Source organism: Lissotriton helveticus, chromosome 6 (assembly GCF_964261635.1).
Source record: "Lissotriton helveticus chromosome 6, aLisHel1.1, whole genome shotgun sequence".
Taxonomy (NCBI): Eukaryota; Metazoa; Chordata; class Amphibia; order Caudata; family Salamandridae; genus Lissotriton; species Lissotriton helveticus.
In genome coordinates, this window is record NC_136067.1 from 1,169,394,190 (window position 1) to 1,169,410,122 (window position 15,933).

The window sequence follows — 15,933 nt, forward strand, 5'->3', positions numbered from 1 at the left end:
GAAAACCTTATTTTACTCACACAAAACCATTGAAATTCCATATATAGTTAGTTGCACTAACTATATATCGCGCACCCGCAATCCACTGCTGATGATGTCACATATTACATCATTCATGACATGGTCAGTGACATCACTGATGACATCACTGATGACATCTCAAATGACATCACTGATGACAACATCCAGTGACTGTATGTTTCTGTAAAGTTAAAATATGTCTTAGATATTGAAGAATGAGTGGATGTATAAGTGTCTGGATGAAGGATTTAGTAGGTGCGTGACTGACTGTATGAGTGAGTGATTAAATGTGTCTCACTGAATGCATGGGTTAGTGACTAAACTGTCTTAATTTGTGCATCATTATGTCTGTTGTGATGTAAACTGCTGCATGTGTTGATCATTAGCTATACGAGAGGCTATATGTGTTATTAATTGGTTGCCCAAGTATTTCTATGGGAGATTGAGTTTGTGTGGGGGTGGCTGGAAGGTGTGTGACTCTGTGCATAGATGTGTGAGCAGTTTATTCACTAGGTGTATGAGTTCAAGAGTGCATGTGGAAACAGCTACATGGGCAGTTGACTGTGTGCATGAGTGTATTGATGAGTGAATGGATATCTCAATGCTACATGTCATAGTAAGTACATATGTAAAACACAGTACATGTGAGAGTTGGCATATATAAATAACTGTGCATGAGAGCCACTGAGTGAGTGGTTGTATCGATCATTGTGAACTTGTATCAGGGATTGTATAAGAGAGTAAATATGTGTTAGTATATGTTTCAATAAGTAAGGTGTGTATAACTGTATAGTTGAAGAAATGGAGGTGAGATTGTTTCTTTGCATGACTGACTGGGTGTGTGAGTAACTCCATGGATGAGTGGCAGTGTGTGAGTGTCTGTATACACTGAGTGTATCTAAGGTTATATTAGAGTCTGAAGAGGTTTATCGTATTAGCACAAGAATGAATCCAAATGAGACGTCATCAGTGATGTCATCAGTGATGTCATTTGAGATGTCATCAGTGATGTCATCAGTGATGTCACTGACCATGTCATGAATGATGTAATATGTGACATCATCAGCAGTGGATTGCGGGTGCGCGATATATAGTTAGTGCAACTAACTATATATGGAATTTCAATGGTTTTGTGTGAGTAAAATAATGTTTTCTAAATGCTAATTCCTAACTATATATGGTCTATAACCTATGGTTTTTTCAGTGAATTTTCAAGGTTTTGTAAATGCTAATTCCTAACTATATATGGTCTATAACCTATGGTTTTTTCTGTGAATATATATATATATATATATATATATATTTATATATATATTTATATATATATATATATATGTCTATATATATGTGGGGCACATATAACATATTGTTTCCGGGGTCCCGCGCATGGGCGGGAATATTCTAATGCTTATGACTTTGATGAGGATACCCCTGGAAGAGAACTAGGATTACAGGTAAGTAACTAATCCTTATGCACAAAAAGCAGCAGGCTAATAATTGCAGTGATTCTTAAATTTGTGAGAAAGTGCCTCTTTTGACAGTTAGCCCCCATTTTTTTCGTGGAAAAAGATATGGCTTTGATTGTAGTGCACAGGGTCCCTGCCGACCAGGTCCCTTGTGCCAGTGCTTCTTTCCTAAAACTGTTCCACCATTGGCCATTCAGGCCATGCACACTGCCACTGCAGAATGCGTGCCCTGATGCGGACAACAACTACAAGGGCAACATGGCACACTGCCTGTGTGCCATGCCAACCAGCACTGCTTACAGTATAGGTGAATAACCGCTCTAGCAGGTCTTATGAGCCCTCACGCAGGGTGCACAATATCTCAGGTGTTGGCCTATCTGTGTGAGTAGATATGCCACTAGAATATTTAGGTCTGTTCCCCAATATGATAAGTGCCAGGGAAGGCAACACAGAGAACATAGGCTGGAAACTCGACAACTCGAGTTCCACAGCACCATCATGGCTTCTCTAAATAGAGGAGTGTTTGGTACCAAACGACTCCTCTCAATAAACCCACACTGATGCCAGTGTAGGATTTATTGAAACGTACTCAGAGGGCACATCAGAGGTGCCCCCTGAAAACCTACCAACCCTGGTGTGGTCACAGACTGACTTTATGCAGCTTGCTTCCACCAGACATGTTCTGGCCCCCTAGGCTGAGAGCCCCTGCTCTCTGGGACCAGACACCAAGCACATCCTGGGCACACCTCCTCCCCCAGGATGGGCACAGTGTTCGAGAGGGAAGCTTCAAAGGCCTGCCACACTTGTAATGCAACCCACCCACCCCAGCCTCTGCTGCTAGCAGATGGCAACCCCTGTTACCCAAATATGCCGGAGGTGAGGTGAAGCATATCCTGCAGTCCCTGCTATCTTGAAGGTGGTGGGACGTCTCCAATCAAGGGTAGGACTATGCCCCTCCCACAGGAGAGTAGTGTAATTGAGGGTGTAGATACCCCAGGTAAGGTGCCCATTGGCCCTACCTGTCACTCCCTTAAAATGCCCCTAAATAGAGTATTTAGGTGGCTCCCCCAGACCCTGAAACTAGTTCCTGCTGACCTAGGAAGTATGAAGAAGATGCTTGCAGAGAAGACTCACAATTCCCACTGACTTGGCCTCCGCCCTACTGGCCTGTCTGCTGCATCAAAGACTCTGCGAAAAGAACGATGCCTGTCCTGCAGCCAACGACCTCCACAACCCCTGGGAGGACTGACTGACTTTGAAAAAGACCAGAACAAATGTGGACAGCGGCTCTGTCCCCAAGAAATCAACAAATGACTTTGGTGCCCTCTGGGTCAGCGATCCCTGACCATTCTGCACCCGATGCCTCTGGCCTGTGTCCAGGTGGCCCACCGATCCAGTAAAGGTTCCCCAGTGATCCAGAGTCCAATTCCAGCATTGGCTGACCTCTCCTAGACTCCACAACAACACCTGCTGTGTGAATCCAAAGGCTCTCCCCGAATGCGACTGGCTTCGGTAAGAGAAGCCCAACATCAAAGGCCACTCCTGCCCCGAAGCCCCAGGACCTTGAGGAGCTAGACTGTGTCCCTGCGACCTTCAACATCCCAGCATATCTCTGCTGTCGCTGGTGTTCTTCCGGAGGCTTAGGTGGCTGCTACCTTTTGCCCCCTCCCCCCGATTGCCTAAACCTTCGAAGCTTGAGCACTGCAACCGCTTTACTTACCTACAAGCAGTGTCTTCAAGCACCCTCAATCTCTATTGGGTAACATTAGGCCTGACCTCCAGATCTGAGCCCTGTGCCATTGGTAGTACAATGTTTATGCTTACCTGAACCTTGCCTTCTGCTGAGCCTGCAACCTGAGGACTGGATTTGTAAGTTGCTTACTACCTGAAAAACAGCATTATGGTTTTCCTGTGAAGGGTTAACATTACAAAGACTGAAATTTGCACTAAGTGTCCACTTTTGAAACTGAAAAGTATTTCTGGGTAAAAAGGTACTTACCTTAAAATAAATCATGAGCAAAGCTTTTATTTTATAGAATTGGTGTGGAGCTCCTTTTCGAGTCATGTTTCATTTGTTGGTTATTGTGTGCACAACAAATGTCTTACACTCCACTGTGTTAGGCCTATGGCTGTTCAACCACACTACCTCAGATAGAGCACTTTAAGTTTGCTTTGAGCCCTGTACACTTCTGGGGTAATCTCTGGAGTCTGAGCACTGTATAACCAACTGGTGGTATACCATATACAGAGCCAGCTTCCTACAATAATCTTATCATAAGCTTTGTATCATGGTAGAGAACAACGTTTATTACCTTTTAAGAATATGCAGATTGATACAGTTGTCAAAAATCTGTGACTTTTCTGTTACTTTGTAAACTTTGATTTATTGCTGTGGCTTTAGATTTTTGTTGTGGTTATATTTCTTTTTAAGAGTCTGTAACCATATAGCACAGTTTTAGTCTGTTGTAAAGTGATGTGCTTAATTTCTCAAACTGATAAGCATCTTTTAGCAAGAGATGCAAAATCTTGTAAAAGCATTTTTATTCCTAATTTATTTTGGATTCAACTTCCTTAAAACACCATCTGAATTTCCATTATTGTGCATAAAGCCCAATCATTATTAGGAAGAGGTATCGTTTTGTTCAGCTTTACTATATGCTGTTGCCTTCATAACTATCTGTTTCTTCATCAGGATGTGATGTCCGGTGGTCGTGTTGGCAGGGAGGCGGAGTTTTAACCATCCTCGATGGATGCAGACAGTGATGTTGCATTGGACATTTTAATCACCAATGTCGTCTGTGTGTTCAGAACAAGATGTCATTTAAATCTGCGGAAGATTGCACTGGAGGGTGTCAATGTAATCTACAAGAATAATGTTGGTGTAAGTACTGGGGATACCATTAGTTCATAGATTCTCATTTGTTCAGTATGGTTTCATTTTGTTGGCTCTACTTTTTTTTTTTTTTTTTGTAAGCATCTTTATTCGATTCACAGAATCATCAAAGCAATCCAAACAAAACATTATTATTAAAAATAAGAAATACAAGCATCGCTCTTCATTCCAATTACAAAGCAATACCTAAAGTTGGCTCTACTTACATTTTAAGAAAAACTTTACATTGCTTATTCTTGCAGAATGTGTCCGAAGATAATGTATTGCTTCAATTTATAAATCTCCTGTTGATTTTCCTACAAATATAATTTTTTCACAACTATTCATATTAGGTGCAGTAAATTAAATGGCGAGTGAACTAGTGCAGGTGGTAATTTTATTGTCAATTGTATGGCACACATTCTGCCAGTGTCTCTTAGCTTTCAAGATTACCATAAGTTAATTAGGGTCTCGTTTTTTTTAGCACTGAGTCTATGGATTGTGCTGCTTTAATATTTTAAGTGATTGCACCATTCAACCGCCTTTCATTCTGAGCATTGTACACTGTTGTTGGTCAATTCAGAAATTACTTCCAGATAGGGTTCTTGCTCACAATCATCACTACAGTCTCTTATGAGCACTTTTTGTGTAGTGGGCAATTTTTGGGATCTGGCTGTACATGCCAGTCTTATTTACCACCTTCAGTCTACAACTACAAAGACTGAGAGCCTTATACTTGCCTTTGGTAAAGACAGATGCACGCCCTTTTAGGTACAGAGTTAATGATTTATCTTCATGATTGTTGAAGATTTGAAGTTGTCTTGTGCGAGTGGTCTTGGCATTTCAAAAAAACAGACTCCGGAATGCATTGAGGTTGCGGCCAACCAGTTTAGACATGTTCCCCTTCAGCCCAAATAATTGTGAATGCACTGTGATGAGGAAACTGCTCAGTACTATCATCAGTCGGGATGGAGGTGTCATGTAGTTCCTACTAATCCGTTGGATCTGTGCATTGTTTGGACAACATACTATGGGCTTGGTGGCAAGACTGATTCGGGACACCCCTGCAGGATATGTTAGCCTATAGACCAGCTAGCTCACAGTGCCACTAGAAGCCCCCCCCTAACCTACCAGGGAGCGAATGGTTTCTGACCACCACTGGACATGACAACTCTAACCCCTCCGTGATCGTGGAAACCGTACAGAACCATTCGCTCAGTCACTCATGCTCACTTATACTCGGAGAAGTATACAGAGAATAAACTTGTGGGACATTTTCAATATATTTATTCAACCAACGTTATTCTTATATAGAATACATGTGCTGCAGTGATTAATAGATAAAAGCAGATAAAAGTGATTACAAGCACCAAAAGCATGAATAGTAGATATAGTTCTACCATGGTGCTATAACAATGTATATATGCAGGCATATAAAACAAGGCAGTAATCGAACATACTACTACTATGAGAACCCTATTATAAGTGTACCTAGAGTATGTGTAGCTGTAGAGCCAAGAATCCCCCCCAAGGGATGATCCACCCCCTTTACCTGGTGGGCGAGAATGAAGGACCCCCTCTTTGTCATGAGATGTCCAACCGCTGCGTGGTGAATTCTCAGTATGCAAGGACCTCTGGTGTCCGCTGGAGTGCCTCCTCTCCTAATCTGTTGGGATGCTCATCTTTTATAGAAAGCCGGCTTGCGATGTGTGTATAGATTAGTGATGTTATGGATATGAAGATGGACCTGTCGCCCCGTGGATAGAGATAGAGTTCACATTTGTACACCATGCGAAAAGAGACCTTGTACATGTTTTTCAGGGCATTGTGATAATGTTGTGAGAAGCTTGATGCGTAAACAGGTTTAGTTTCAGGGAAACTAATCCGATATTGATGCGCACGCAAATATGTGCAAAAGGTCAAAGCTGAAATGTTATTGTGAGACAATGCATGAAATAAGCTGCTTTGCTACATGGGCCTAACTTGGGTATATATCAGAGGGTGAGGGGCTCACAGTCCTGACCTGTTCAGTCTTTCATTCTGTTTTGTTGCTTTCCTTGGTTTCTAGATGCTAGCACACCCACACGGCATGTAAAATTACTACCGCCCACAAATGCTATGTAGATATAGAAAATTACACTCCATGGTAAATATGTTCTCAGCATTTACAAAGTGCCTCCTACCATTAGAATGTACTGAAGCATTTTCTTAATGCGGGTATTCCTTTGGTGTGAGGCTGGTATTCCCACCGATCAACTCTATTTGCTTGTGTAGGATTAGTTTAATGCAAAATTAATTTGAGCTTGCTTGACATCTTTATGGTGTTATTTACTTGGATGGGTCATATAAATTGGTGCAAACCATCCATTAATTCCTTCTTGCAGTCTGAAATTCTAAAGAAAATGTGAAGATAGTTTCATTTTTTTCATTAATGAAGTTGCACACTATTTTGTATATGGAAAAACATACCTCCCAGGATGCTAATCAATTCAATATTTCCCTGAATGTCTGTAGTCCGGCAATATCAAATGTCTTGTTTTTTCCCAGGGAATATAGCCTGCACAGTCAATTATGTAATACTGGCATATAACATTTTTTGGGTTGAATAATCGATTACGGTGCTTTGTTCATTTGATGAAAGTATGTAAACTGAGTACTATATTAAAACAATATATTTTTTAATTTTGTGTGACCCAAAGAATCTGTTTGTGCAATACAGATGTCCTGAACCCTGATTGGCTGGCCAGTAGATACACTCAATATTTGCCAGGTGTTTAGTATTTTACCAAAACATGGTATTTTGCTCCAATTTCCCCTCATACAGGAATACCTGCCAACTCTTTCTACTACTGAGACTCCTGAGCCCACTGGCAATAAACTAGGTGCAGTGCATTTTGGATAACAACCGCAAGCGTAGTGTAAGTTTAGACTAAATGTATTTTTGTTGAAAGCATATCCATGGTCTCCACGGAGACCTACCACACCAACATATTTTTAACATTTATTCATCCTACACTTTTTAGGTCTTGCCTGATCCAGCGCATGCGCTGCTGTGCGAGACATTTAGTAGTGGGCTGTTAAAAGTGCTACCCCACGCTTTTGCTGGCCCAGCGCTTGCTGTTATGCGCACGTGCAGCCACCAACTTTCAGCGCCCGATCAGGCGCCATCTGGCTTTCTTCTCGATTGCGCTCTGGCCCCTCCCCCGCCGCGTCTTGCGTTAATTCGCGCTGCTTTCACTTCCGCCCCAAACCAAGCAGAGCCTTCATGTCTGCAGTTTTTGAAGATATCTTGATGACCAGTGCCTTTTCGCCTTCATCTTGAGCGAATAAGAAGAGGTCCGTTTCTTTTACCACTTCCAGGTCAACGTGCAAGACTGCAAAACCAGGATCGACAGCACAACTGCAGGACTGGCCTCCTGCAGCGATATCTCTGCCTCCTATAGAATACGTGGCTTGTGAAAGTCACACAGCCCAGAGACCCCGATCCCAGTGGTGTACGCCTCGATGCACAATGCTCCCGTTGTTCACGCTGTATTACTGAACCAGCGGCTAGACAACGCCTTATCGCTAAAAGATCAACGAAGTCGGCAAACACATATTCTCTGCCCAAACTGGTTGCATTCCAGGCTTGGTTTGTACTTCTGGTTTGTTTGCATCTATTGCATACCAGCAGCCCCAAAGGGGAACCTCTTCCCCCTCCTATTCCACCCCTGGAATCCTGGGAATTTCTGGAAGGAATGCTCCCAGGCCCAAGACGCTCTGTACAGTGTGGTCTCCCCAGCAGTCCCAGTCTCTGCTTTTCCTGGTTGCAGACTGTTCTCTGCTTTGGTCTGTCACTGAGGGGCTGCACTTTGCTGACACGGAAGTAACAAAGCACAAGCTGGAGAAAAGCTTTATTTTCATTAAACCTGTTTTGTGCTTACAGCATTGTTTGGTAGATTTTTGTTTTTCTTTTCGGGTTGTTCGTGGAGTTGAAACTCGTTGTTTTTCGCTCTTAGGTGTTCCTTGAGCATTAAACATCTAGCTAATGCTTTAGAAAGGTATTCAATAGATTTCTGAATTCTTATGCCCACTACTACTACTACTACTACTACTACTACTACTACTACTACTACTACTACTACTACTACTACTACTCTGAATAGGATCGGGTGGGTCTTCTACTACTCTGAATAGGATCGGGCAGGTCTTGTATGTGCCTCAGAGACGTGGGACTAGCTTCTCCTCTGCGTTTTGTGCCCTGTGTATTAGAACCAGTATTTCTGTTCTACCCAGTGTGGTTGCCACCCACTCTTTAGTGCCTTTCTTCCTGGAATGAAGATTGCAAGTGGAAGACTATTGGCGTAGAGTAGACAAAATGAGATGACTGAATAGGGGGTCTTTGCTTGTTTTTGTCACTTGCCATTACGGAGATAGGGTTTGGGAAATTTCCTTGGTATCTGGAAGCACGTGCTCTCAAGGGAAGACTACATTTGTAATTCAAGTGAAGTAGAATAGAAGTTTTGAAAATCGAAAGTTTCCAGGATATTCCATTGTGACATACTTCACTATTGGAACAAGCTTTGTGAGAACACTGCACAGGATATAGCGGCACGGATTTGCAAATTTAGCGGCACCAATATGGAAATTTAGCGGCACAAATATGGAAATTTAGCGGCATTTTTGCGGCACTGTATTTATGCATAATCATTCATTTTCAGCCTTAAATCAATGGAGACTGTTTTAGCAGAGTATTCCACTTTGAATAGGCAACCTGGAATATGGAATAGAGGAAGCAGCCCACAGGTGAAGGCTGTTATCCCTTGGAATTGCAATTCTCCATTTGCTTTAGTATAGGTTGGTAGCAGTTATCACACCTTTTGACACATTGCGGGACCAGTGTTTGGCACACCCTTTTCTCGCCTGATAGTGAGGGTGGCTGGACACCGCTTTCGTGGACAAGCCATGGCCCGTTGAACAGGTCCGAGAAGGCCCACTTGTGAGAAAAATAACTGACTTTGTTAGTATGCAAACCTTTTGAAATCCTACCTCTGCCCATTTATTTTAAAGCTCAAAATGATTCTGGTTTCTTCTTCCCACATCCTAAAGCTAACTTCCTGATTTGCAGAAGGGAAGAATATTTGTAAAAAATCCTCTCATGTTTGCCTCAATTTGTAACAAGCTAAAATACAGAATTTAGAACACAATCCCTGGTAACCCCTAGTTTTACTGCAGAATAATTAAAGACACGGTCATTGAAATGGGTCGCTTTTGGCCCCTGTATTTAGTGTCCTTAACTTGTTATGCAAAAACACTGATCGCTTTCGGAACAATGAGTGTAAAAAACGTTAAGGCGATCGATGTAGTTCCTGCTTGTGTTTCACATGCTTTACTTAATCTTGCATTCCCTAGGAGTGTTTGTTTTTTGCAGGATGTTGTGTAACTTTTTTTTCCCCAGTGCATCATATTAATCTAACCTAGTACTTAATTTGTATTGTGTGGCATCCAGGTGTTATAATGAGGGCACAATTGAGTTGTGGCTAAAGGCAGTGCAAGTTTCTCTAAGGGCCTGTCGGGGCAAAAAGGTGTTCAAAATACTGGTCATCCACACCATGGCCTCTCTGAAAAAGCGCACAGAGAAGTGGTCACACATGGCAGTTGCAGTTGTGATTTCTATGCAAATCTGTGGGTAGAGTGGCACCGTACTCACATTTTTGTGTATATGTTTAACTACAACCGTAATCATATAGACCCGCCCCTTACACGGATCCCCCACTTTTAGGAACCTTACCACTTTTTTCCTCCCACTTAAAATCCTGGATAATGTGTTACATCTTATTGTGCTTCAAAGGACACTTTCAGCACTGCGTGATTACTGCAAAACATACAAACAGATAGTTAATACGGCTAAAACACTTTTGTGTTTCGGAGTAAGAAAACTGAGCACTCGTGCTGAGTGGCAGGGAATCAATTAGAACACATTTTTAGTGCAAATATTTGGATATGAAGTTCTCAAATAAGTTGCACGTATCAGAACATCAGATTGCAGTGAAAATATGTGTAATGTCAGCAACGTGTAGTTGGTTCGTTTTGATCAATAATTTGTGGTTCTTTCAATGAGTCCACCCCTGCATGAGTAGTGCATGACAAAATTATCCACATTGGATAGTATGGTGTGGAGCTTTTTGCACTGCATTGTTATAAAGTAAAAGTTTAAAGTGGATGCTGACCCTTCCTTTGATTTCCATACTGGAAGCTGTAAGAGTGTAATTTAGACTAGTGTCCTGACTTTCGCTTTCGCAGCTCGCTCTTCAAAATGTTTGTACTCCTTAAAACTAGTGGGTGTGAGTAACCTTTTCTATCTTGCATGAATGTGCTGCATTGAGGTCCCTTCAACCCAGAACCTGTTGAGACATTTACTAGGTCTCACTGGATACTACATAATATCTTTAGCCTACTGTAGGACCGTAGTGAGGGGAGAAGAGTTTAATGGGGAGTTGTTGATTTTGCGGGCACTTTTGTAAAAAAAATTGCGGCATTTTTACAAAAGTGCCGATTTTGCTGCAAACCGCGAAATCCTGGTGGGTCTGACTATGGCCGCCTCTCTCTGTACGATCATAAAGGCAGCTCTAGCGCTAAGACGCCTTGGCATTAAGGTGCTTTACAAAACTTTCATTCATTCATACATGCCTAACCCTAAGGACAGCATATTGACCACTATTTTCTTCAGCATTGTTGCTAACGTGTCCTTGTCCTTAAACACAGTCCTTGGAAAATGTTGATGAATCTTTGTCTGAAAGTGGAAACGTGCACGTCCGTTTAAATATGCTTGTAGGCCTCCCCCGCCCTGTTGTGTGTGTATGTGTGTGTGTGTGTGTGTGTGTATATATATATATATATGTGTGTATATATATATATATCGAAGTAAGTCGTCACCAAAAACAAGGCACAACACCAAGAGATGAAAATGACGATAGGCAGACCCAGATTTCGTGCTCAGACAGGGTGTTTTTTTTCCTCAGTCAGCCCGCCGCCATAACGCGTTTCGCTTCCCAAACGAAGCTTGATGACATGGCTAGTTGCAAAAGGCGGGGAACCAGTATTTAAAGTGCGAGTGCAGTATTGAGTCAGTGCTAACATTCAATGACATACTTCAGTGACACCGTAAAATTGTTTTCTAATAATAACAACAATTCTACTGATACATATATTGCACAGAATGAATAAATATGTTAAAATCATATATCATAACTGGTAAAATCGTCAGAATTTTCTTCTTTTAAAAATCACATATTAGATTTTAAGAAAATATCCTCGTTGCTTCTGCAAAGTAAAATGCCTTGCTAGTACATGTAAACAAGCAACTCCATTCAACAATTCGGATACATTTATTACAATCCAATATTGTAGTCACTGATGATAAGATTCGTATTGATTCTTTCGTCACAAGACCGTTTATACTGCCCATGTGGGCCTTCACTCCGTTTTATCCAACTCTAATCACTGCTCACATAACCTAATCATACTGGTCACTAAGAGTCGGAATTAGTGCAAATCTACAATAAGAAAGTGCTAGTGCTAGTGCAAATCAAAATAATATATCAAGATAATTCTTGATTAGACCCCCCACCTTTTAAAAAAAAAAAAAAGATTAGACAGACGTGAGACTCCTCATTATCATTAAATTAAAAAGTTGTCAGCAAGTCATTCTTTAAATATACACGGAAACCCTATGCTCACAAAGTTCTATGCAGAAAAATATATGTATACGCGGAGTATCTCCACTGACTTCTGAAAATCCTGCAATATCACTGATTTACATTCTCAAATTAGCGTGTATTCCCTTTATAAACAGATGTTACAAACAAGTGTGCAAATCCTCAGTGGCATTTAGTCCATTCGGATGTTTACTGTCCAATTCTAAAATGTACCTCGTTTCGAGAAGTCGAAGCCTCGCTTCCCTATCCCCTCGTCTTTTCAGAGGCAAGACCGAGTCGATAACATAATATTGTACATTAGAAGGATTAGAAACATGCACTTCCTCAAAGTGCCTAGCCACTGGGTAGGCTTGATCTTTGCCAGTAATAGCCCTTATGTGCTGGAGTATTCGTTTGTGGACAGGCAGTCTAGTACTACCCACATATCTAAGTCCACGCGAACACTTCAGCACATAGACCGCAAAATCCGTTTTGCATGTTAATCTTTTGGTGATTTCAAGCGGATGTTGTTTACATGGGCTAATATAGGTGTTCTTATTACATCCATACTGACAAGCCTTGCATTGTGCACACTTCTTAAAACCCCTACTAAGGGCCAACCAAGTAGTAGAGACCCGTGGTTCTACGGTATTTCTGACCAAAGATTTAGCCATCGACGTACATCTTCTAAAAGTAAGCAACGGTTTTACTGGTAATCTTTGACCGATGACCGGATCTCCTTTAACAAGGTTCCAGTTTCTGTACATAAGAAAAATTATGTCAGAGTGTTGCCTACTGTACGTCAGGATCATACGTGACTGAATCTCGTCCTTGTGGCAGGCAGTGGACATGCTTTGAGGCTTAGGAGTCAATGTCTCACTTCGGGGCATCTGTTGAGTCCTTCTCATAGCTGATTCAACTGTTTTTCTTGAATATCCCCTCTCTAAAAATCTTTGTTTGCTAGCCTCCTGCGCCGCAAAAAATCTGTTTCAACACTACAAAAGCGTCTGATTCGCAGCATCTCCCCAAAGGGGATGCTGCCAATCAGATGGCGCGGATGGTGACTTGCCGCATGTAAGATAGTGTTGCCTGCCGTAGGCTTTCTGTAAAGTTTTGTGGCTAGTGTGTTTTTGTCCACATAAACTTGCATGTCAGGAAAGCAAATAGAGGTAGCATGAAGGTGAGATGTAAACCTAAGATTCAAGGAATTAGAATTCAACTCCTTGACAAAGTCAATTGCTGCACTTTCTGTTCCACGCCATATAAAAAACAAATCATCAATATAACGGAGATATACCACTATATTTTGTTCCTTTATATCCCGGAGGTGCCCCGACAGGACCCGTTCCTCCCACAGTCCCATGTGCAAGCATGCGTAACTGGGGGAGAACCAGGCCCCCATCGCGACACCCCTTACTTGTTGATAGATCTGTTTGTCAAAAAACAAAATAATTCTGTTCTAAACACATCTTAATCATGGCTAGCAGCATTTTGTTGTGAGTAGCATAATGCATCGGACGTTTGTCAAGGAAATATTCCACTGCCTTCAACCCATCCACATGTCCAATTGAAGTGTAAAGCGAGGACACATCTAAAGTCAATAAAATCATATCCGGACACCACTGAACACCTGCAATTTTGCGTATAAAATCAGAAGAATCTTGAACATACGATATATATATATATATTGGTGAAATAAAAGGATGTTTCCTGACCTGTTGTGTGTGCGCCTCAATTTCTTTCCGTGAGGAAGGACTCCGAAGGATATATATATATATATATATATATATATATATATATATATATATATATATATATATATATATATATATATATATTGATATAGATTGATATAGATTGATATATCATAGCTTAACAATTCTTGTTTAAAAAGATGAAGGCAACCAGCAAAGGTTATTTACTATTTGAAAACTTTTTTCGGACAGAAAAATTCAAATTGAAATACATAACCTATTCTCTTGTTGCCCAAGGGTCTAAATGCAAAACCCAGGTGCTGTGAAAATAATCAGTTGCGATATTATGATATTTTTATTTCTTTGTTTGAGTGTCTCGAAGCTTTTTAACAAGGGGCACAGACTAACAGAACAAGCATTGGCATAGCCAATAGGTCTCGCCTTTGGGACCTTATAAGTGTTTAGCCATGCAACAGTTGGATATTGTGCTGCGTAACTAATATTTATAAGGTCCCAAAAGCAAGACCTATTGGCTATGGCAATGCTTGTTGTCTCTGGATATCTGACCTACTTCACCCTGGTTGACTGGCAAGCAGATCTTGCCGAACATGAATTTTGTAATAATTGTAGCATGTTTTCCAAAATGTAATGATTTCCGCTAGACTGTCTCGTGGTTTGTTCCTTTGAATCTCTTGAGTATAGAGGTAATAGATGGCAAAAAAATGGCAGTTTAGGGTACCTTTCTTTTAGTCACAAACATCACCCCAGAACTGTATGGAAACCCACTATACCCTATATTTTTAACATTTGCAGACCCTATGGCATATTTGTAACATCGCGATTTGTATGGATGGACCTGCACACCTGTATGAATGTACTTATACACTGTAGGAGCGGTCTTAATTAATTCCTAACTGTATTTTAGAGTGGTATCTCGCTGCAGGGTTTAGCCCTAACCCCTTAATGATAATCTAAGATAATGGTTTTGATCTGTGCAGCCTGTACTTCGTGTTTACTTGAGGATTTCTTCGTCTTCATAAGTAGATCTTCACTTTTTTGGGGCGGGCGACATTCCTTAGTGCTTCTGTCAACACGTCATCTGGATAACCTCTTTCATTAGTGGGTGATCAGAGGTTATTCTTTTGCTGCGGGTTAGTTGCGATACTGGTAGATGTCTCTTAAGGTAATATGAGTTATGTATGATATTGCATCATGAACCTATGAGGGTTTGATAGTGTTTGTATAATGCACATTGTACTTTCAGAACTATGAAGAATATAAGATTGTTGAATCTAATCAACATTGAAATTGTGTTTGAGTTTGCTTTTAACCCGTTCTGTGCTCCCGTTGGCCGACGGGAGCACTACCTGGCTGGTGCTGCGAACGTCCATTGGCCGTCGCAGACCCGCCCGTTTCTTCTAACGTTCCGCACTGGCGCGGAACGTTCAAAGCAGTTATAGAGTTAAGCAGTGTTATAACAATTAAAAATCATTTGGAAAATTGAGTGAGACAGTAGTGTTTTAAGCTGTGCATAATGCAGGTCTGGGGTATCCCACACCTTGAGTTCTTATATTTGTAACATCTACACCTCGTATGGTTTCTATTAGAGTGCCCAACCTTGCTGACCGGGTCGGCTAAACACAAGATCTCACTGAATTTGACCGTTGTCAGATTTTTTTGCATCCCCCTCAAAAAAAATTGCGATTCCCTTCTTCTTTGTTGTTGTTATTAATTACATTTATAAAGCGCAACTTTCACCTAAAAGGTATCTTGGCTTTTGCCTCCTGGACATATCTCTGCTATGACTTTATCTCAAATTTTATTTGGCTGAGACTCCTGACCATGGGGGTACCAGATATGTATGGATTTTATTTGGGTTCAGAGAGCCCACAGGCAATACACTCACTGTAGTACATTTTAAAAGAAGCAGTGTAGGAAGCTGCGTTTTTTTTTTTTGCAGTACCCCCCCACTTTTAGCCAGACAACTGATGCACTTTGATTTGCCCTGGGTCCCTGCTTATCAGGTTCCCAGGGCCTGTGTTCATTCTCAAAACTGTACCTTGTACCCCCAATTGGAACCTCTTGGACACATGTCAAACCCTTCTAAAAGGTACCATGGGTACCAAGGGCGCTGTAGCCAGGGAAGGCCACTTAAGGACTGCCACACTTTTTGTGCCACCCTTAGAGGCCCTGTACCCTTACAC

At 41.4% G+C, this 15,933-nt stretch overlaps 1 protein-coding gene across 2 annotated transcripts in view; it reads left to right on the forward strand.

The window, feature by feature from the left end:
* The window catches only part of TBPL1 (TATA-box binding protein like 1), a 218,050-nt gene that overhangs the window by 53,044 nt on the left and 149,073 nt on the right, over positions 1-15,933 (forward strand). For both annotated transcript variants that reach the window (XM_078648857.1, XM_078648858.1), the window contains one exon: positions 4,180-4,368. In XM_078648857.1, the coding sequence (XP_078504983.1) occupies positions 4,234-4,368 (135 nt within the window). In that variant the 5' untranslated portion in view covers positions 4,180-4,233. The remainder of the gene's footprint in view (positions 1-4,179; positions 4,369-15,933) is intronic.